Source organism: Schistocerca americana, chromosome 6, assembly GCF_021461395.2.
Source record: "Schistocerca americana isolate TAMUIC-IGC-003095 chromosome 6, iqSchAmer2.1, whole genome shotgun sequence".
NCBI classification, from domain to species: Eukaryota; Metazoa; Arthropoda; class Insecta; order Orthoptera; family Acrididae; genus Schistocerca; species Schistocerca americana.
In genome coordinates, this window is record NC_060124.1 from 410,572,811 (window position 1) to 410,596,227 (window position 23,417).

The 23,417-nt window shown below is 39.2% G+C and overlaps 1 protein-coding gene across 2 annotated transcripts in view; it reads left to right on the forward strand.

The window, feature by feature from the left end:
- Nucleotides 1-23,417, forward strand: part of LOC124619229 (serine/threonine-protein kinase grp) — a 96,769-nt gene that overhangs the window by 64,978 nt on the left and 8,374 nt on the right. For both annotated transcript variants that reach the window (XM_047145470.1, XM_047145469.1), the window contains 2 exons: nt 4,707-4,916; nt 14,197-14,465. In XM_047145470.1, the coding sequence (XP_047001426.1) occupies nt 4,707-4,916; nt 14,197-14,465 (479 nt within the window). The remainder of the gene's footprint in view (nt 1-4,706; nt 4,917-14,196; nt 14,466-23,417) is intronic.

The window sequence follows — 23,417 nt, forward strand, 5'->3', positions numbered from 1 at the left end:
CAGGAAAGAGGGAAGGAGAGGGGAAGACGAAAGGAAGTGGGTTTTAAAGGAGAGGGTAAGGAGTCATTCCAATCCCGGGAGCGGAAAGACTTACCTTAGGGGGAAAAAAGGACAGGTATACACTCGCACACACGCACATATCCATCCACACATACAGACACAAGCAGACATATTTAAAGACAAAGAGTTTGGGCAGAGATGTCAGTCGAGGCAGAAGTGTAGAGGCAAAGAAGTTGTTGAAAGACAGGTGAGGTATGAGTGGCGGCAACTTGAAATTAGCGGAGATTGAGGCCTGGCGGATGACGAGAAGAGAGGATATACTGAAGGGCAAGTTCCCATCTCCGGAGTTCGGATAGGTTGGTGTTGGTGGGAAGTATCCAGATAACCCGGACGGTGTAACACTGTGCCAAGATGTGCTGGCCGTGCACCAAGGCATGTTTAGCCACAGGGTGATCCTCATTACCAACAAACACTGTCTGCCTGTGTCCATTCATGCGAATGGACAGTTTGTTGCTGGTCATTCCCACATAGAATGCGTCACAGTGTAGGCAGGTCAGTTGGTAGATCACGTGGGTGCTTTCACACGTGGCTCTGCCTTTGATCGTGTACACCTTCCGGGTTACAGGACTGGAGTAGGTGGTGGTGGGAGGGTGCATGGGACAGGTTTTACACCGGGGGCGGTTACAAGGGTAGGAGCCAGAGGGTAGGGAAGGCGGTTTGGGGATTTCATAGGGATGAACTAAGAGGTTACGAAGGTTAGGTGGACGGCGGAAAGACACTCTTGGTGGAGTGGGGAGGATTTCATGAAGGATGGATCTCATTTCTGGGCAGGATTTTCCAAATCCCATGCCACTTTCCTTGATGTTGACCTCCACCTGTCCAATGGCCAGCTTCACACGTCCGTCCACATCAAACCCACCAACAAGCAACAGTACCTCCATTACGACAGCTGCCACCCATTCCACATCAAACGGTCCCTTCCCTACAGCCTAGGTCTTCGTGGCAAACGAATCTGCTCCAGTCCGGAATCCCTGAAGCATTACACCAACAACCTGACAACAGCTTTCGCATCCCGCAACTACCCTCCCGACCTGGTACAGAAGCAAATAACCAGAGCAACTTCCTCATCCTCTCAAACCCAGAACCTCCCACAGAAGAACCACAAAAGTGCCCCACTTGTGACAGGATACTTTCCGGGACTGGATCAGATTTTGAATGTGGCTCTCCAGCAGGGATACGACTTCCTAAAATCCTGCCCAGAAATGAGATCCATCCTTCATGAAATCCTCCCCACTCCACCAAGAGTGTCTTTCCGCCGTCCACCTAACCTTCGTAACCTCTTAGTTCATCCCTATGAAATCCCCAAACCGCCTTCCCTACCCTCTGGCTCCTACCCTTGTAACCGCCCCCGGTGTAAAACCTGTCCCATGCACCCTCCCACCACCACCTACTCCAGTCCTGTAACCCGGAAGGTGTACACGATCAAAGGCAGAGCCACGTGTGAAAGCACCCACGTGATCTACCAACTGACCTGCCTACACTGTGACGCATTCTATGTGGGAATGACCAGCAACAAACTGTCCATTCGCATGAATGGACACAGGCAGACAGTGTTTGTTGGTAATGAGGATCACCCTGTGGCTAAACATGCCTTGGTGCACGGCCAGCACATCTTGGCACAGTGTTACACCGTCCGGGTTATCTGGATACTTCCCACCAACACCAACCTATCCGAACTCCGGAGATGGGAACTTGCCCTTCAGTATATCCTCTCTTCTCGTCATCCGCCAGGCCTCAATCTCCGCTAATTTCAAGTTGCCGCCACTCATACCTCACCTGTCTTTCAACAACTTCTTTGCCTCTACACTTCTGCCTCGACTGACATCTCTGCCCAAACTCTTTGTCTTTAAATATGTCTGCTTGTGTCTGTATGTGTGGATGGATATGTGCGTGTGTGCGAGTGTATACCTGTCCTTTTTTCCCCCTAAGGTAAGTCTTTCCGCTCCCGGGATTGGAATGACTCCTTACCCTCTCCTTTAAAACCCACTTCCTTTCGTCTTCCCCTCTCCTTCCCTCTTTCCTGATGAGGCAACAGTTTGTTGCGAAAGCTTGAATTTTGTGTGTATGTTTGTGTTTGTTTGTGTGTCTGTCGACCTGCCAGCACTTTCATTTGGTAAGTCACATCATCTTTGTTTTTAGATATATATTTCCTACGTGGAATGTTTCCCTCTATTACTTGAATTTATGATATATCCAATGCAGGATTGAACTGACATGCTCTGAGGAACTTCTGAAATATCTACAGTGGTATTGTAATTGCATTTCCATCAGGTTTCATTTACAGGATACAACAGAATTAATAACAAAACTCGTCTGTTCACTGGTTAAATAACCTGGATAAAAGTGGCCGAAGAGAAGCAGCAGCTGAAGATTTGAATGCATGTGATCTTGTCTTTGGTATCCTAGCTGTAGGTGATTTATTCAGTGAACCCTAAAGCTAGCGTACCATAGTCAAGAGCATGTGACTATACTTCTGGGCAGAATTTCTGTTTGGTAAGAATGTGTAATGTCTTGGATTTGTTAATTTTCTTGACACAGAGGGCTACAAAAGAATGCAGATTTGTTTTGCACTAATAAAATTATATTGTAATTTTTCATTTGGGAATGTAGTTTGATAGTGTTTTCCTTTCTAAAATGTCTTCTTATTTTGTGTGTAATTGGAGTGCTCATAACCTTCGATCCCAATTTGATGCAGTCAAGTCTGTGATGGGGTGGTATGCCTTTGATTTAGGGTGAGCCAGGCCTTATCTTTAAGGTGAACCATACACACACACATCTTAATTAAAAATTAAAATCGTTGCAGAAATAAAAAAAAAGGTTAATACGGTATGGTGCTGGTACACCATTGTCGGAAAATGTATCTGTAGAAAACAGTTTATCAAATTCTGCTTTTTGTTATGGAATAGTGTTTACACTGTTTAATACTATACATAAATCACCACTTGTCCCATGACCAAGCAATTGGGGCACCCATACAATAATCTGGAGGCATTCTGTACTTTCAATATTTTCAAAGATAAATTGCAATTTGTAAGTACCCATAAAAAAGTTATAGCTCTGGCCCTGTTAAAAATCTGCATAATACTGGCTTTGAAATCATTTTCTTGAAATAAAAACACTGACACTATGTATATTTCTTTTCCTGGGAGTTGGAAGGGAGCGCATTGCCCTCCACCCCCGTGCTTGCCCAGAGTATTGGCGCCTTTGCAAACCACCTCACATCTTGCACGTGCTTTTGCTCTTGCTGCCATCCTCTGTGCAACCCCCGGGCAGTGCCCCTGCTCCTTCTTCATTTTCAGTTTACTTAAGAGGAAAGCCAAGTATGAAAATAATAAAAAAATAAAGCATACCTGAATAAGATTTGTTCTGCCTTTGAAATTTTATGATTTGCCTCTTAGTACAGATGATGAACTTAAACAACGGGAGGACTTAAGAGCAAGTTTGAAAATATACCTGAAAATAAAATAGGACAGTAGTAAAACCAAACTATGGGAAAGAAAAATTATAATTAACAGGGATGTCATAGAACCAGGTGTGTTAAGGATAGGTGAATACATCATCTAACTTGGCATAAAAATAAATAGAAGTGGGGAAAAAAAGAAAAAAGTTTGTGTTTTTGGTGAAGTTGTTGCCCAAAATAAGCTTTTGGTGTTGGAAAAGTGTGTGTGTGTGTGTGTGTGTGTGTGTGTGTGTGTGTGTGTGTGTCGTTTTACTAGCTTCGAAGCATGTCACTGGACTGTGTACTTTCAATGCAAATCCATTTAAAAACTGTGGGTTCCAAAGTAATCAGCGGAGAGAGGGATATCCAATGGTTCATGATAGACAGAAAAAAAAAATCTTTTGTTCAGAAAAATTAAGGAACATGCTCGATTTAACTTACATAGTTCTAATGCTTCCTCCATCAAATTGCAGAATAAACCGTCTAGTAGCATGATGCAGATGTAATTATAAGCCACTATTACTAATATGGCATAACTTTACTAAAAATGGAGATAAATTGCTATAATACATATTAAGACATCAAAGAACTGTCAATTGGGTGATGTAAATGTGTGGGTAAAAACTGTAGAGTGAAACAAAGACTTCAATACAGCAAGCAGAGCTCAAATGGATGCATGTTGCAATTGTTATGCACAGATGAAGCTAACTCAAGATGGACTAGTGTGCAGAACTGCAGAATCGTATATTAAATGTTCGGTGCTGTTGTTGAGTCTCAAAATGTGACTGGGACAGATCTGAGACTACAAATCCAGGTAGGGACTGTAATGCTCATTCAATCCTCAGTAATATGTCATTGATTTCTATATGTAGTAAATCCACAATTATATTACAGTATAGAGTCTACATTAAGCTGTAGGTACCCCTTACTACTGGCTAGTAAGTCAATTCAGAGGTCGGAAGGAGTCTAAGTAATATATGCTCTACCTAATACGGATCTACTGTATTTATTGCTAATAAATGATTGATGCAGTGAGCATAATTTCTTAAAAATGCTGGACAATATTACATAAATAGTTATAAGAAAAATAACATGCTCTGTTCATGAGCAGGGTTCCTAGTAGAATAACTGTGTGGAGAATTGGTGTTTTGTGACTGTGTATTTAGTAACAGCTGGTCTTGGAATTACCTCGATTTTTGTTTTCCAGAACTACCTTGGGATCAACCTACTGCAGATTGTGTGGAGTACATGGCATGGAAGGATGGCAAATGGGCACCTCTCACTCCCTGGGTGAAACTTGACAATATGGCCCTTTCACTGGTACGCCGTATTCTCGTACCGATGCCCTCAGGTCGCTATACGTTAAAGCAGATTGTGTCTCATCGTTGGTGCCAGAAGAACTTCATGAAGATGCCAGGTAATGTTAATGAATTTGTCTCTACTTTGTTTTCAGAGTAATCACATTCAGCAGGCAGCAGACCTCCAAGTGAAGGGACTTCCTTAAGCTGTGCTCTGTGGTCAGGTACTGAGTGACTCTGAGATGTTAACTCAGGGGTACTTGGTACCTAACCAGGAAGTGCAGCAATGCATCACAGTGTTACTGTATCCTTTTACTGCAGGAGGAGCACCAATTCCTGATTATTCTGGAACATTTGAAGTGTTCTTGGAAAAGTAAGCAAGAAAAAATTTTACATATTAATGGGAAAATGCTAGTTAATTTAGCTGTGGAACTATTGCATGTACAAAAATTTGGAGAATGGAGGTAACCGTTTTGTAAATTTAGAGGGATAGTTTATGGTGTGAAAAAGTAATGTATGTTTACTCTCATTACAGCCAGAGGCCTCAAAAACCTTGCTCTGGGCCTTGCTTTGGTGATGTAGCTGTATGATTGATTACTATTTCATAAAGCTAGATTACCAAAGCATGGCTATGGGCGTATGCTACAGGGGAGAACAGAAGCTTGTGAAATACTTGCAAGAAGTGTGTTTTCTTTTTTCCTTTCTTTCCACGTGCATAGATATATTACATAGTGTGATGTCCCGGGTAAAATCATATGGGTTCTTGTTAACAATAAGTTACAGGGGAAGAAAGAAGAACATGCTGTTGTCCTCTCTTTGGTGATCTAGCTGTATGAGCATAGGGATGGCATCATAAAGCTAGATTACCGAAGTCAGGAAAACAGTGCAGACTTCGAGTTCATCTTCCTGGAAAATTGCTACATTATTAGTTCGTTACTGTACTGTGAATGTTTGTACGTTGTTAAGAATCTGTCTTTAAAGTGTTCCAGTTTTATTACTGTTATCCATGTGCAGAACACATTAAAGTGTGACAATTGAACCTCACTGTATTGTTTGGAAAAGGTCCATAAAATTTTAATAGCAAATTTGTAGAAATCAAACTGCCAATAACAGGTTTCATGTGAAAAAAATTTAATTATTTACAATTAAGTCGATGGTTTTATATTGCCTCTTTCTGTCAGAGATGGAAGAGGAAAAAAAACCTTCAAACCAGTGATTGCTGTCATCACTTCCTTTTGTATGTTGTACAAAACAGATGCTTTGCCTTCATGTAGTACATCACGCACCCTCCCTCCCTTCTGTGTACTGACATAACTCCATCAGTATTAGAGTTCTGTACACTTACATGGATTTTTTGTGGGAACATGGACCATGTCAGCTATGAAACTGTAGCAATAATTTCCGTGTTAGTGCATGTACAGAAACAGCCATTTTTTTCTTCACAGCTAGCATATAAAGCAAATATCATAGATAGTATTTTAATGAGTGAGATTGACAGTACCCCATTTAAATTTTTGGTGTGTCAGAAACAGTACGGTCATTCATCTCCCTTCACATAATCCATAATGCTGCCATCTTTCTAACGACATGATATTCTTCTGTTTAAAACAGATCATTGTCCCAAAATAGTGCATGAAATGACTGTTGCAGTAGACTGAAAGACAGCCCCCTCATGTTTTGTAGTGACATACTGTCGACCTGTAAACGACTTCATTGCTGTGAAACTCCCTGGCAGATTAAAACTGTTCGCTAGACTGGGATTCAAATCTGGGACCTTCGCTTTTAGGGAGCAAGTGCTCTACCAAATGAGCTATCCAAGCCCAACTCGTGACCCACTCTCACAACAGTGAGTCAAGCTTGAATAGCTCAGTTGATAGAGCTTGTGTAGACTAAAGGCAGAGGTGCATACGCTGCTATAAAGTGAAAATTCATTTTGGAAAGTTCATTGTCCATTTCTGTTCAGTACAAATTACTTGTACAGCCTTTGAGGACATGTAGTGGTAACCATGACATATAGTGGTAACCATGACAATAAAGTTAAATGAAGGAACTAGTTAAGAAAAGCATAGTTTTCCGACTACACACAAAATGCAACAACACACATTGCTTCATGAATCCTGCTGCTTGTCGTATTGGTGTACTTAAAAGTAAGGCTCAATGTGATAACAAGTCATCAACACAGGTACGGTACCTCCGTATCATCTTCCATTACACGTGCACGCAAAACCTTGGTCCTCCAGCATCTGTCACAACCATAACTCATGCCAGTAGGTCTTACCTGGATGCCTTAGGGGTCTTGTAAAAGTAGGATTTCATGTAGTCTTTAGTAAAGTTGCAGAATTTATAGATCAAGCAGTTGGGTGTATCCATTATTGCCCAAATCTTATTCCAGATGATCTTGGGCCACAAGTGAAAAATTTCATCATGCTGGAGCCACTTATTTTGATGCGCACAGTAGCAAATCTTCAAAGATCACATGCAGTACTCTGTCAAGGAATCGAAAGTACACAGCACCTCTGAGAAATGGTGCAGTCCAATCACATGTTCATCCGGGAACACTGCCGAAATGTTCAGACCACATCATTCCTGAAACCCATGGGGGCACACAGCTTGTGGATTTTCATCAGCTTACACATGGCTGTTGTGGGAATCAAGAACACCTTCCCTGGTGAACTCGACTTCATCTGCAAAAAGAATATGCTGTGGGAAGTTCACACAATTGTGTATAAACCACTTACAGAAGTGGGTTTGTGGTGCAATATATTGTGGCTGCATTGTGCGTCCCTTCTCAGAGTGGTAAAAGTGTAGTTGCTGCTCATGCAGAACACACTAGACAGTTTCTTCGTAGACATTGTCTACCTGCTATGGTTCTGGTACTCGTCACGTCTCCTTCCAGTGCATTGAGTACAGCCTCTGGCACCACCATGGAGCACCACTGATACTGAATGTACAGTATAACCCCACTTTTATGTTCCCGGAATTAATGTTTTCCCACTATTTATGACATTTTTTATTCTCGTCAAATTTCTTATGTCAACAATGTTAATTTGCACCCGATTTTGCATCAACATATTTACAATTTTCCCTCAATTTACACATTACAAAAAAATGATCGTGGGGAAAAAATGATGCTGGCATGACTTTGGCCGTCCAGTAGTGTTTACAAATATTACGTGGTTAAGTTTCTTAACACCAGGGTACTACACTCCGCTGATTTGAACCAATAAATATGTAGAAGTGGGAACAATTTGTGCCTTATCTCCCACCACTACCAAGCTCTACTTGCCAGTATGGCCGATGTGAATAACTAGATTCATTCGAGTAAAGATATGACCAGCCACACTCATTTCCAAACTGTCTCTACTGCACAAATGCAGTTTTGTGATAGTTCTGATCATTGTGACACCTTCGTCGAACCATACTTAGCGTGTTTCAGCATTTGGCTACACACAGTGCTAGTTGACACTCTCATTCACTTTGCCTTGCTCGAAACTTCAAATGTTTTTAGTTTAAACACAGCACCATTTATTTATTATTTTTCATGCTGAGCAAAACGTTTTGAGGATTTATTCTTGTTAAGTGCAATGTCTACATATGTATTTTTTGTTACGTTACAAAACAAAAAATGTGAGTGATAATTTGCATGTGTGGGGTTTTCTGTATTACTGAGGAGGCACAAAGTAGCACCTACTCAAACACCACACACAATACTAATGTAGATATTTACACTTCACAATGAGAAATACTTGAAACACATTGTGATAAGCATGAAAAAGTACGTAATCATCTCGTTTTTTGGATCTGTGTAACAAAAACTGAATCTAATCTGCTACTTCAGTATTTCATTATTTAAATAATGAGTGACAGCTGCCGGCCTTGAAAAGCATCAGTTACGACCCGTGAAATTTAGTCAAACGTTCATACTTCCCAGACAATTATCTGGAACTGAATTGCATCTAAACAAACTTGTAGTGTATGTGTGACATAAGGTGATCTGTGAATGTCATATGTAGTACCCTAGTCAATGGCACCAAAAATTTGGGAAGTTTGAACACATGTTGTGGTATTTTGTGCGTAGCAGGCAAACAGTAAGTTTCTGTATATGAGTTCTTGTAAACTTAACTGTCTTGGTCCCCATCAAGTGTTAAATGTCTGTAAACGGAATTTAGTTACACCCTTTATGGTAAGCCAAGGAACTGCCATAACAAATTGTGTGTAGTTTGGTGTAAGGGTAAGAAACTGTCAATAAATACAATGCTGTCAACATTACTGATGCTTCAAAAGTGTGGAATTAGTAAATCATTAGTCATATCCCTGTTGAAAGTTAAAAGCTGTTAGTAGTTCCTAATCACACTGAAGCACTTTTATTTTGCTTGTTGCATCCTTTGGTATAAGGGTACCAAAGGTTGCCACCATTTCAGAAATATTATAATGTTATTGTTATCTATGTAATAAATTTCTCCAGATTTTTTAAGTGTCTTAATAGAGCTGAATGATCAACTAGAAGAAGTGAATTGCATTAGTGGTGTGTGTAGTATAAGAAGGCATTATAGTGACAGTACAGAAATGTTCAAAGATGGGGAATGATACAGGCAGGTGAAAAACTTCAATTGTTAATGGCATAAGCCCCAAGCTAAACCAGAGAAATACCCAACAGTGCATAGAGGTTCTGCTGTGTCTAATATGGAATACAGCTGTTATAATAGATTAAAAAAAACTTGCAAATTAGAGATTTAATTTTGTGATCTTGTCTGCAAATGTGCTATGTGCCTCTGTTCAACTTTCCCTGTGGCTTAATCGCATTTCTTGTCATATAATCATAAGAAAATTTCAGTTTCTTAACATTGGCAGGTGTTACATGAATTTATATATATAGTTCATGGAATGTGAGAAATCTTTCATGAATGATTACCATGAAGAATATGGGCTGACTTTTGTGTTGCGTTAATAATGTTGCTGTAAATACCATGTCTGTTTTGCTGCCAGTCAGGAACAGCTAGAACAGTGATGAGACGCAAAGTAAGAATATGATTCAACACCATTTTCAATTCAAACAGTTCGTTATTAAGGAGATACAAACTTGGTAAGTATTGATAACTCACACACATCAGAGGTGCCAAGCTTATCCAAACTGAGCTATTGGAGAAGGTTATAAAAAAAAGTTGGAATTAGATCTCAATCAAAAGACAATAATTGGCAGCCATGTTTGGGATGGGATGATATTGTTTAAAGTTAGTTTGCACACCGAAAATGATTGTGGCATCATCAGCTGGTTGTTTCTGTTCTTGTATAAATTCTCTTTTTTTTCTGTGAATGCACAGTATTGAGCTTCCTTTGTGTAATGGTAAGTTATATTATTTTTCTGCACATTTTTTGCAACTACTAAATGGTATTCTGTTGTGTAAAATACACAATGCATTAAGAAATAATGAAAATGAATGCAATCTGCCTCGAGCATTGTCTGCAACTGTCAACTCACACCTGATGTAGCAGAGTTGACTGGTGAACAGAACAGAAGGTGTGACATGCTAAGTACAGCGGAACCTTGCTTAATGAGCACATCCCATAATGCAAATTTTAGCGCTCTTTCTGCTATCATCTTATTCCAACTTGTGGTCACACATTTTTCTCAACTTGCTAACAGTGTTTTTTGTATGCAAATTTTAATAACATTTGGAGAAATGTCCTTGAAGATCAAGCCACAAGATGACTACCATAAGAGAAAGAAAATTGTCTTAGAAATGAAATGTAAAATGATTGTAAAATGCGAACGTAGTGTGAACATTGCTGATTTAGCATCACGTACAATCGGTCTAAATCACTATTTGCACTATCCTGAAGAACAGGGACACGATTAAGGAGATTGACGCTTCGAAGGAAGTGACAAGAGTATCTCAACAAAGGTTTCTTATTCTGGACAATGTCAAAAGTTTGCTACTTATATGGATAGATGAAAAACAGTTGCAAGGTGACTTCACCGATGCAGCCAGCTGCTACACCAAGGCTGCAGAGAACTTCATCAGCAACTTAAAGATGCTTGCAGATTCTGATGGTTATCTGCCACAACAGGTTTTTAATTGTGACGAGACAGATCTAATCTGGAAAAGATGCCGAAATGTACCCTAAAACAGCAGAATGCATTGCCCAATCACAAGCCAATGAAAGACTCTCACACTGATATTTTGTGCCAATGCAGGTGGCTATTTGAAAATTAAACCATGCTTGTTTACCATTCTATTACCCTTTAAGAAGTGTAAAGTTGAGAAGAGCAGGTTAAATGTGATGTGGAGGTCCAGCAACAAGGCTTGTGTGGCACATGATCATTTTTGTAATAGGATCAGTGGAGCATTTGGTCCTTCAGTGAAAAAAATATTTGCTTGAGATGAATATGCCACTCTGTCGTACTTCTTGCGGACAATGCTCCTGCCCATTCTCCGGGCCTACAAGGCCACCTCCTTGAAGAATTTCAATTCATCAAGATCCAATTTCTACCTCCCAACACCACTCTGTTGCTCCAGCCTGTGGACCAGCAGATTATATCTAACTTCAAGAAGCTCTACACTAAAGCTGTCTTAGAGAATTGCTTTGAGTTGAAAGAAGCTACCAATCTCACTGTCAGAAAGTTTTGGAATATCACTTAAACATCATTTCCTGCATCAGTATGATCAAAAGGTCATGCTAAGAGGTTACCAGAACTCATTTCTGTTTCTAACAAGGGAACCTCCCCATCGCACCCCCCTCAGATTTAGTTATAAATTGACACAGTGGATAGGCCTTGAAAAACTGAACACAGATAAATCGAGAAAACAGGAAGAAGTTGTGTGGAACTATGAAAAAATAAGCAAAATATACAAACTGAGTAGTGCATGTGCAAGATAGGCAACATCAAGGACATTGTTAGTTCATGAGTGCCGTGGTCTCGTGGTTAGAGTGACCAACTGCGGAACAAAAGGTCCTTGGTTCGAATCCTCCCTCGAGTGTAAATTTTACTTTTTTCATTTTCGCAAAGTTACGATCTGTCCGTTCATTCATTGACGTCTCTGTTCACTGTAATAAGTTTAGTGTCTGTGTTTTGCGACCGCACCGCAAAACAGTGCGATTAGTAGACGAAAGGACGTGCCTCTCCAATAGGAACCGAAAACATTTGATCGCAAGGTCATAGGTCAACCGATTCCTCCACAGGAAAACACGTCTGATATATTCTTTACGTTACTGGTGACGGCATGTGCGTCACATGACAGGAATATGTTGTCGACCCACATAACTTGCACACTTGGCGAATGGGTAAAAAGATTATTCTACCTTGCCCGATTTAGGTTTTCTTGTGGATGTGATAATCACTCCAAAAAAAGTGATGAAAACATAAGAGTTTGTCACATAAACTGCATCAAATGAATGCAACAGTTTCAAAGTCGCACAGTTTTCCCTGTGCTCTGTCAAAACATATGTTTTTTACGTTTTCAAATGTTTCCGTGCGTAGACCGTCAAATTCTGTATATGTCCAAGCAAATCTGAACATATCCTGGAATTTTGGAGAGCGAAGTTGATTATGTGTGAGTGCCTGAACTTTGATAATTATCTGAAAATAAAAAATTAAAATTTTCATCCGAGAGATGATTTGAACCAATGACCTGCCATTCCACAGCTGCTCACGCTAACCACAAGACCACGGCGCTCATCAGCCAACACTCTCCTTTATGTTGCCTATCTTGCACATGGACTACTCAGTTTGTATATTTTGCTTATTTTTTTCATAGTTCCACACAACTTCTTCCTGTTTCCTCGATTGATCTGTGTTCAGTTTTTCAAGGCCTATCCCTGTGCCAACTTATAACTAAATCTGAGGGGGGTGCGATGGGAAGGTTCCCTTGTAAGAAGCTTTGGCCAGTGTGTGAATCTGAGACCTGTGAGTGCCTGTAGTCAATGAGATGGCGTCTGGCCAAGAGCATGGGACTAGAAGTGGACAATGATGATACTGATGAGCTTGTGGAAGATCACAGCCAAGAAATGACCACTGAAGAGCTTATGAAGTTGCAGTGTGTTTCACTGAAGGAAGTTGTGGAGACTAGTTTGGAGGAGGCAGTGGTAACAGCAATCTTACTGACGCAATAAGAGAGAAGTGCTAAAACCATGGGAATCAATTGCGTTGTACATCGAAAATTTTCACCCCCAGTGAAACAGTGGCTACACGCGCTACAAATTCGTTTGATGATAATGCTGTGACTCATTTTTGACAAATGTTGAAGCGTCGGCAGAAACAAAGGATGTAAAAAAAATAATTAGTTGTGTATCATGAATAATAAGTTACATAATACTGTGTGTATAAGTCCCTTCGAATAAATAATGTATATAAGAATAACAAGAGAAAACCTATAGTACTTTTCTTGCATGGAACACACTACCATATTTTACATTAATTTATGGGATAAATTGTTTTGCTTAACGAGTGTTTTGCACTAAGAGTAAGATTCTGGAACGAATTACGCTTGTTGTGTGAGGCTCCACTGTAGCTGCAATCGCTTTGTTATTCTGGACCAGGTATAGCGCATCTTGGATCTTTCGTGAAACAGTGTTTTTGATTGCTTCCTTTCTCCCAGGACTTAACTATTTGAAACTTGTAAACGGCGAAAAACTTATTGTGCTTTGACTTGGCTCTTTGCACAGAACTATTGTTGCACCCAATCATATTATTGCAATGTTCCTAAAAACAATTTTCAAAAAGTAGTGTTGTTTTTTCCCATTTAGCTAAGTGCAATGAAGTAATTATTAGTTTCTATTGGTGTACCTATTTTCTCACTTCACTGAAGCATGAGGAAAAGAAGGAATTGAACCATGAGCAAGAGTGAACATTAATAGTCAAATTCTTGGGACCATTTTTCCCTATGTTTGTGGTGGTAATTATTCTTTTTGACAGTTTTACATAATTAAAGTAACCCCAAAGTAACAGGACAGTTAGAACCCTGGAAAATTTCTCTAAGATTTAGTTTCAATTTAGTTGCACAATTTAGGGTATTGCCTCCATCATGCATATATGAAAATGCTTCTTTTTCAGCAGACAAAAACGGATAAGCTGTTTCTGTTATGGCCTAAATTTACTCATTTAGAACATTTTTAATTCTATCTTATTTTCAACAGTTGTTCTTTTCCTAGTAGTGAAGAAGTTACTACATTATCTTATATGTGGGTTTAATTTTGATTCATGGTGGTGATTTCGTATTTAAATTGTCATTTTTATCAAGATGTAATGACATTTGTAGCTGTTGTTGACAAATTTCCATGTTTGTTAGTCGCAAGATAGATGTATTATAAGTTTTACATTGTATTTGCATTGAAGTTTTAGTAAAAACTACATCTGTATATGTAGATTTTTTGCAAATTGTAAATATCTCAATTTTTTAGAATCGTACCATTCAAATGAGGCAACCCCAAATGCGACCAGCAAGAGGATTTGCTCAGGTGGAGATTTGTCACCACTGAATGGAACCTGTGATATATCTGGAGCAGCACGCTTGTGCCACTCACAGCCAGAGCCAAGACTTGAGCGAGAATGCCCTGATCAAGGACCACTTGTGCAACATGATATTCCATTTTCCTTTTCACAGCCAGCACATTTGGAAGATCTGTTGCTTAGTTCACAACTGAATCCTACCCAATCATCTGGCACACAGGTATGCAAAACACATTTATTCATTTTTCCCTCCTTGTGTTGGTAGTGTTTTCATGTGTAGCAGATTATCAGTATATACAAAGAAAGAAATGTACTTCTACAGTTTCTTGTTGATAAGTACAATAATTTCTGGTAATTGCATATTTTACATTAATATGAGGTTTGAATACATTTCTATGATTTTTGTTGGAACTGTATGTATTGAATAAGGAGACTCGGTAATAAAGATACTAAACTCGCATTAAAAACATGGTGAGATTCCAAATTGCCACTGTGTCATCTGGCCTTAGGTTTTCTGTGGTTTCCTCAAATTGCTTCTAGTTATGGATAATTGTCCATAGCCTGTTGCTTCCCCCTTCTTCATTTGGCTAAAATGTAGTACGAGGGACAAGGATAGTAATTCTTGTAAAGTGGAAGTGCTTTCTTTTTGTTCCTATTAAGTCTTCATTTCCTGCAGCTTATGTTGTATTTTGTGTAATTATGTTCAGCAATCTGTTACCATTCGGTCATTTGTATGATTTTGCGACATTTTACAAATGTACACTCATATTTAAGTTTGCACACTGAGAAAATTGAGTCCATAGCTGGTGTATACGCTGTGGAAAGTTATTTCCTGTTGTATCATTTTCTCTCTCTCTCTCTCTCTCTCTCTCTCTCTCTCTCTCTCTCTCTCTCTCTCCCCCTCCCCCTCTCTCTCTCCCTCTCTCTCTCTCCCTCTCTCTCTCTCCCTCTCTCTCTCTCCCTCTCTCTCTCTCTCTCTCTCTCTCTCCCCCCCTCTCTCTCTCCCCCCTCTCTCTCTCCCCCCTCTCTCTCCCCCCCTCTCTCTCCCCCCCTCTCTCTCTCCCCCCTCTCTCTCTCCCCCCCTCTCTCTCTCCCCCCTCTCTCTCTCCCCCCTCTCTCTCTCCCCCCTCTCTCTCTCCCCCCCTCTCTCTCTCCCCCCCTCTCTCTCTCCCCCCTCTCTCTCCCCCCCCTCTCTCTCCCCCCCTCTCTCTCTCTCCCCCCTCTCTCTCTCCCCCCCCCCCCCTCTCTCTCCCTCCCCCCCCTCTCTCTCCCTCCCCCCCCTCTCCCTCTCTCTCTGCTCTGTGTTACACTTCAAGAACAGCTTGAATGTGGTGGGGAACTGCAGATATTTTCTCCTGTGGGTGTGTGAAAAACGGTGAAAGATTACTTTACACAGGTTATCAAAGCTTACTATTACTTGCACTGCTCATTTTCATCAGTTTTTTAAAGTCTAATTTTTTATTGTACTGTGTGACACAGGCACAGCAAAGTTTGTGTGAAAACTTCATACAACAAAATTTTAAAAATTTGAAGCAAACCAAATGCAATTAAAGAAGTGGGCTTCTGAAAGTGAACAGTGGAAGTGATACAACATTTCTTTTTTCAATACTTGCTAGTTAAAGAAAGAATCAGTCATCATATGTGAAAAAGGCAATAAACTCAATTAATTAGCACTGATGATTAACAAATAAAGCGGAGTGCATCAGACTGAAAACATTGTTTAGTACGCAATAAGTTTGGCGAGGAAAAGTAAAATAATCATGTGATATTAATGCTAGCGCCTTTATTTTTGACAGAAACAAATTGAGTTGTGCTTTTAAACTAATAATGAAAATACGAACTTTTCTGTTTTATGCTTGCATTGTCCAGAAGCTTTGGATGTGGATTTGTCTGGTGGCTCATACACGTATGTAAATTTCATAGAATTGTAGGTTATTCCTAGTGGAAGTACGGAGTTCTCATGCATTTTTATGTTAATGCAAAAACAAAGATTTACATCTGCTAAAAATAATCACGCTGATTGGGAGAATACAGATGGATTTCCCCATATGAAATTGCTGATCTTAACTCCAAAATGCTTTAATCATTTCCCGCCAATTTCCGAATCAAAATATAGTTGGAGCTGTTTAGAGTTGTTGTATTAAGACCAGTTAAAACTAATAGTTAAATGATGGTACTAAGCAGCTTGAGGAACATTCACTTGCAGATGTGCACCTCGCTGCCCACTGCTTTTGTGCATCAGCACCATTGTAGCATATAGCAAAGTTTCAGTATAAAATTTCACTGTATGCCACATCCACTCAAACCACCTCAGTAAATTTGCAATTATGGGGAGGGGACTAAAAAATAAAACTTCATAATATGTTCCTTTCATGTAATACACTAATATATTCAAACATAAAATTGTGGACCACTCGCAGTCCTCATTCAACAGGTGTGGAGAAAGCTAAACTGTAACTCTCCATAATATTTCCATAAAATGTGTTAGCGAAAGCTGTGATGTTAAACATAGCCTATGACAATGTTCAAAAGGTTTCCAAACTTAATATGCAAACTGGCAGTGGCCTTATAATGTAAAAGTGGCAGCCAAATGAAAACAAGAGGGGGAAAAAGTAAGTAAATTATTTATTATTTCAAAAGTAATTGCCATAACTGTTAATACATTTATCCTGTTGTGAGACCAGATAGTTAAAGCTTATATGAAAAATGTTTGCGGCACCTACATAACTGTGATTGTACCAAGGCATGCACCTGTTTGCCCAAATCAAATAGAGGGCCATTAAGGTCTTTCTCCAGGGCACTGAAAATATGGGGAGAGATCGGGACTGCATGGAAGGTGTACAAAAGCTTTCCAGTAAAACTTCTGCAGTCTAGTCTAAACAACCTTGGAAACGTGGGTTGGGTCCATTTGCTTCCATGGGAACTGGAAACGTTTTTCCTTGGTGGTGGTGGTGGTGGTGGTGGTGGTGACCATCTTGTCTCACGGTGGAGTAAATGTATTAACAGATGACAATTACTTTTGAAATAATTAAGTTTATTTACTTTTCCTATCTGTATCGTTGCTATTTGACAGCCGTTTATACTAATTTCAGGCATATTGTAATAATTAGTGGGCTCTGATGTTTCTGTTTGGTGACTACTGTTTCACCAAGTGTTATTTTTTTGCTATTACAGACATCTTGATTGGCTTAAAAGTAGCCACCGTAATGCAAGTGCTCATTTTTATGACTTCACATATCTATCCTCAAGCCTGTGACTGTAATTTTATTCCTTACAATAATACAGCTTTTGGTACATGTGCTCAGAGTGCAATCTAAGTGTAAGTTCACTTTGTACATAATTAATTACTCAGATGTGAATTACAGGCCCGGGAAATCCAGAAAATACCCAGGATTTTCTTCATCCGGGAGAAAACCAGGAAAAATCCAGGAATTTTTCATTGTTTTAGTTTGTAGTTAAATTTTTGTAATTTTGGCCGGTAAGAACAGATACTTGAATTTTACTGTAGCCTACTACTGCAGAATAATCTGCAGCCATAAAACATAAATGAGAGAGACACACACCAATGTAAAACTCAAGTTGCAAAGAAAATGCACCATTTACAACAACAAAACACAGTGTGTGCACAAGCGCCTTCCGAAAGCGACATGTGTCAAAGGCTTTAAGGCAAATACTATGCAATACTTACCAGAAGACTGCTTTCATTGAGCATGGTGTCACAGTTGCTTAGATTAGATTAGTTTCCAGCAGGCTCGTCCACATGCACTTGCTATGTGAAGTATGACTGTTAGATGCATAAGCTGTCAGATACATGGGGAGTAGTCTCCATGTGACACGCTTAATGTTTTGTGATTTTTGCTGTTGTCTCTTTGTTTACAGCTCTCACGTCAAATGAATATGAATTGCATTTCTGTGACTAGAAGCTATCAGATGAATTAAAATACATTCATTTTGTTAATGGATGATGGAAATATGTTATTAGTTTGTTTCCTGCTCTTACTTTTCTTCCACATTATTCACAATCGAGCATTAATCGCATTGCAGAACAACGAAGTTATTTCTGTTGATTTCCGGACGAAATTTGACTTCAATTAATCTTCTCAGCAGAGGTAATCAGTTTATTTGAAAGGAAGTGTTTCATTCCACACTTTTGACTACTTTAAACTGTTCACTGAATTTCTAGTGTTTGTCTTAATCTTCTGGCACACGTGGCATTATGCCATAATAAAGAACCAAACATAATTCAGTGATATTTCTCCAAAAAAAAATTTGACTAGCCGAAAACTACACTGAAAAGATGTAGCAGAATTTTACATATCTGGCTTCTTTGAAACACTTTGTTTTTTGATCACAAGACCTGTTTCAACACTTCTGTGAGGCCTCTAGGCTTGAAGTTATTTCTTAATTTGTGTTGCTTTTGTCTTTTGGCAGACAGCTATTCTTCAGTGAATTATAGATGGGCAGAGCACAGGGTTTTGTCTAGCAAAATATTAAGGGCTTCAAGTTGTAAAGTCAAATTTTGAAACGAATATTGTGCCAAGGACTGCTTGAATTTTGAGTTCCTTGTCTGGATAGGATATGATAAAATAATTGCTCTAAGTACAGTAGCTCTGTATTCCTCAGAACAATATGCCACAGTACTGCACATGGTTATGTAATTCCCCTCTACACAAGAAATTCCAAACAGAAAGACAACGAAAGGTATAAGAGCAGACGAAATGCCGAGGACAGACTTCTTATGTCACTGTAGCTGTGCATGTGCTGTAACTTACGGCACTCTGTGACAACTGCTCTTGCAAACCTTTTTCCAACAGGCACAGAAAAATATTGTGAATGGTGGTTTGAGAAGGGGTACCTTCAAAGCAAATTTCCTTTTACACATGATGAATTAAGTAACATGTGAGAATGGACGATGAATGTTAAATCAGAGCATTTGACTCTCATTCGAAACTTAACACTTGGAAGGCCGGCTCCTTAGAAAATTTTCAGGCCCAGAAGATTAGACATTTGTCATAATTTGAAATTTTAATGGCATATTTGTGTTTCATGTATCTTAATGGGTAAAAAAAGCCCAATATTATACTTGAAAGCTTAGCTTTTCGTGTAGCTACATGATATGTATATTGTTTTAAACCATGAACTTCCATGGTGTATATGATCCGGGAAAAACCCAGGAATTTTTTCGTCCGGAAGAAAAGCGGGAAAAACCCAGGAATTTTTTAGAATTTCGGGAACTTTTGCTTGTTTTAATTGCCAGTTAAATTTTTGTGATTTTGATTGGTAAGAACCAATACTCTAACCAAGAATATTAGTGTATCCCGCTTCTGCAGAATAATGCTGCAGCAAAAAACATGTACGAGAGAGAAAAAACGAAAATAAAACTTAAGTCGCAAAGGAAACGCGCCATATACAACAACAAAACACAGTGCTCATAAAAGTGTCTGCCAACACAAAGTATGTCAAAGGCTTCAGAAAGAATATGCAGTTCTCCCTAACAACAAATTGCTTCCGATGAGTGTGACATGAGAGCTGTTTACATTTGATTCATTTGAGCAGTTGCCTATGAGTAGCATCTTCTTTCTCTTCTGGCTACAGATGTGTGGGTGGGTGCCACTAACTAAATTGCTCCAGTTCAGAAATATCGTAGATCCAGGGCTGATGCACAGAGCAGCCTTGAGTCGTAGTTGGGAGGTGGGTAGTCTCCACGTGACCTGTGTTTACGTTAAGTGATTTTGCTGTTTCCTCTTTGTTTATTGCTCTCACATTAAATGGAAACAAAACGGATTTCTGTGGCCGGGAGCTACCAAATGAATTAAAAAACATTCGCATAATTACGGAATGGTAAAATATGTTGTAATATGTTGTTAGTTTCAGGTTTGATTTCCACCTTTCTGACAGCCAAGCATTAATCACCTTGCAGAGCAATGAAGTTATTTTTGTCAATTTGCTAGAGAGATTTGGCTTTTATTAATATTTTGTGCTGAGGCAATCAATTTATTTGAAACAAAGTGTTTAATTTCACACTGTTGGCCTGTTTTAACTGTTCGCTGCATTTCAAGTGCAAGTTTTCCATCTTCTAGCTCGTATGGCATTGTGCCATAATAAAGAACCAAACATGAGATAATACAGTACTGGTACTCAAGAAAATTTACATCTAAGTCCGGACGTAAGATTGTGCACTTTAAGCCGAATTATGCATTTTAGTATAGTTCACGAAATTCCGATACTCCTGAAGTATCCTTTGGTGTCTTGTTTCTTTTATGACATAATGCAAGATCTTTTAATATTTTACACGTACGAACATGCAGGCTTCCTGCGTCATCTTAGCTGCGCAGGCGCAGTGACGCCTGTTATCTGGCGCTCTCTGGCAACTGCTGAAACGAACAAATTTTTAACAGTTCACAGGAAAATATCGCGAATGGTGGTTTGAAAAGTGTTACTTTCAAAGTAAAGTTCCTTTTATGCAAGATGAACTATGTGCAAGAATGTACGATGAATTTCTTTAATCACAGAGTGTTTGACTCTCATTTAAAAATAAACTCTTTGAGGATGACCATCTAGAAGAATTTAGAGCCCAGAAGATCAGCCATTTAGGTCGTTATTAAAAATTTTACTGGCACACTTGTGTGATGCATCTTACAAAGTGTAACATTCGCAAAATGTTCAGCATTATATGTGGAAGCTTAGCTTCTCATGCAGCTTATTAATCTTGGAGACCTATATTATTTGTGAAAGCATTGTTTGTCTTCTAGCAAAACTATGTATATTAATTTAAACCATTAACTTTTCTTTTTGTGTGTTCGCGCTACTTAAGAGTGATCTTGCTATTGGTTGACTACACTACGTGTCCTCTGCTGTCATCAGCTGCCGAGATCATGTGACGTGAGCTATGACTGGCTTACAAAAGCGCATCGCAATCTCAATTTAATTGCTTCAGAAAGTAACTTGCAGTGTTTAGTGGAATTCGAATTTATACCTCCGTAAAACGAAGAAATGCAGCGTACATGTTGCCGCACATCAAAGATATTTCCAAAATGTGTTTCCCTCTCCCCTGGGTTTCATTTTCTAAAGCGCCGGCAAATTCTACGTCTGTGTAGAAAACCCTAAACATTCTAAGGACTGATAAGTTTTACAGTGCAGAGGAAAAGTATACTGTCTTTTAACACGGAAAAAGTGTATTTTCAACTGGGAAAAACCTGGGAATTTTTTTTCTTGTCCACGTATACACCCTGAATAAAGGATATTACTGTAGCCCACTTCTGCAGAATAATACTGCAGCAACAAAACATGAACGAGAGAATAAAATTTAAATTGCAAAGGAAATGCACCATATAAAAGAACAATGCTCATACAAGCGTCTGCCAGCAGCAAAGTGTGTCAAAGGTCTTAGGAAGATTATGTAATGCTTAGTAACAACAAATTACCTCCGATGAGCGTGACATCAGAACTGTTTACATTAGATTCACTTAAGCAGTTACGAGCGGGATCATGCGCAGTTTAGTCGCATATGACTAGTACCTTCTCCCACTTCTGGCTACAGAAATGTCGCTGTTGGCTGTGTAAGCAGCAAACCGGGGTATCTGAACCGGACAGCAATTTCAGTAATGAGGGAGACAAATTCGTATTCTTGAGGGAAAAAAAACGTTTCACAAAGCACCTAGCACACGTCGGTCAATCAGTTATTCAAATAAATGATATCAATATAATGGAAGGAAACATTCCACGTGGGAAAAATTATATATAAAAACAAAGATGAGGTGACTTACCGAACAAAAGCGCTGGCAGGTCGATAGACACACAAACAAACACAAACATACACACAAAATTCAAGCTTTCGCAACAAACTGTTGCCTCATCAGGAAAGATTTCCTGATGAGGCAACAGTTTGTTGCGAAAGCTTGAATTTTGTGTGTTTGTTTGTGTGTCTATCGACCTGCCAGCGCTTTTGTTCGGTAAGTCACCTCATCTTTGTTTTTATATATAGTTATTCAAATAAGTTTGAGACGCATCCCAGTTAGTTTTTGAACACATTCCAAGTTCATTTCTGAATGAATCATAAGTTAATTTTTGAATTTGTGTGTAGTGTACGTGATGTCTCTGCTAGGGGAATCCTCATCGCATCTAGAAATAAACTTTCCACAGACAAAAGGGGACAGGGCTATAAGAGCTGAGAGGAATGAAGCAGAACTGATGAATGCAGTTTGTTTGTGATTTATTCGGTATGCAGATGATTAGCGTTGTCATAATTACTAGCGAAGTCCATAGATTCAGACTACCCTAGTGGAAATAAACGACTAACAGGTAAGAAAGATTATGTATTATCTTCTTGGTGTATCCAAGAAAATGAAATTTTGACAGAAAATTTTTGGCCAGATCGCAACGCTACAAAGGGAAAGTTGTGCAGCAGCTGCTTAAGTTCTATTCTGAGAGTAGTGCAGAAAATGCATTGTACGAACACGTAATTACGCCTAACCGGAGAATAATCGCAGGATAACTAACCCAGTGCTTTTGGCAGGGTTAGTAGAGTTAACTGGAGAATGAGCTTTGACAATGGTAGGAATAATTACAGAATTAGTGATTAGAAGATTGTTAGAACGAGAAAGAAGAAGAACTGGGGACATCACACAAATTGTGGAAGAATATTCCAAATTTATACAAAAATTTCGTACTACTACTTTTTGATATCATGCTTGAGAAGATGGAGCGTATGAATGAAATGTGAAACTATTTCCTAACATAAAGCCTTTTGCTTGTAGTAGGCCAAATAGGCATTTCACATTGGTACTTCACAATTATATTGTCGTATTAAAAAAAATTACCGTTGTTACCAAAACAGTTTCACTTGCTGGTGTGTGTTACAATTGCTGCAATATTGGAAAGGTCTGTTTTCTTTTATCGAGTAGACAGTGACAAAATAGACGTAATCAGATCGAGAAGCCACATCACTCTTGGTTATTATTTGTATTAGCAGCTTTTTCAGTATTAGACGACGACATTTCAATTTTTCATGTAGCAAAACATTTGACGAATTTTGATGAGGTAATAGATTCTTTCGCAGAAAGGAAAGCACACCGTGCAGAGCTGTAGCGAGATTAGAGAGGAAAAAACGCTTGGACCTAATGATTGAAGAAATGTGTACCGTCTTGCTTGTCTCTTGTCAAAGCTGGTTTTA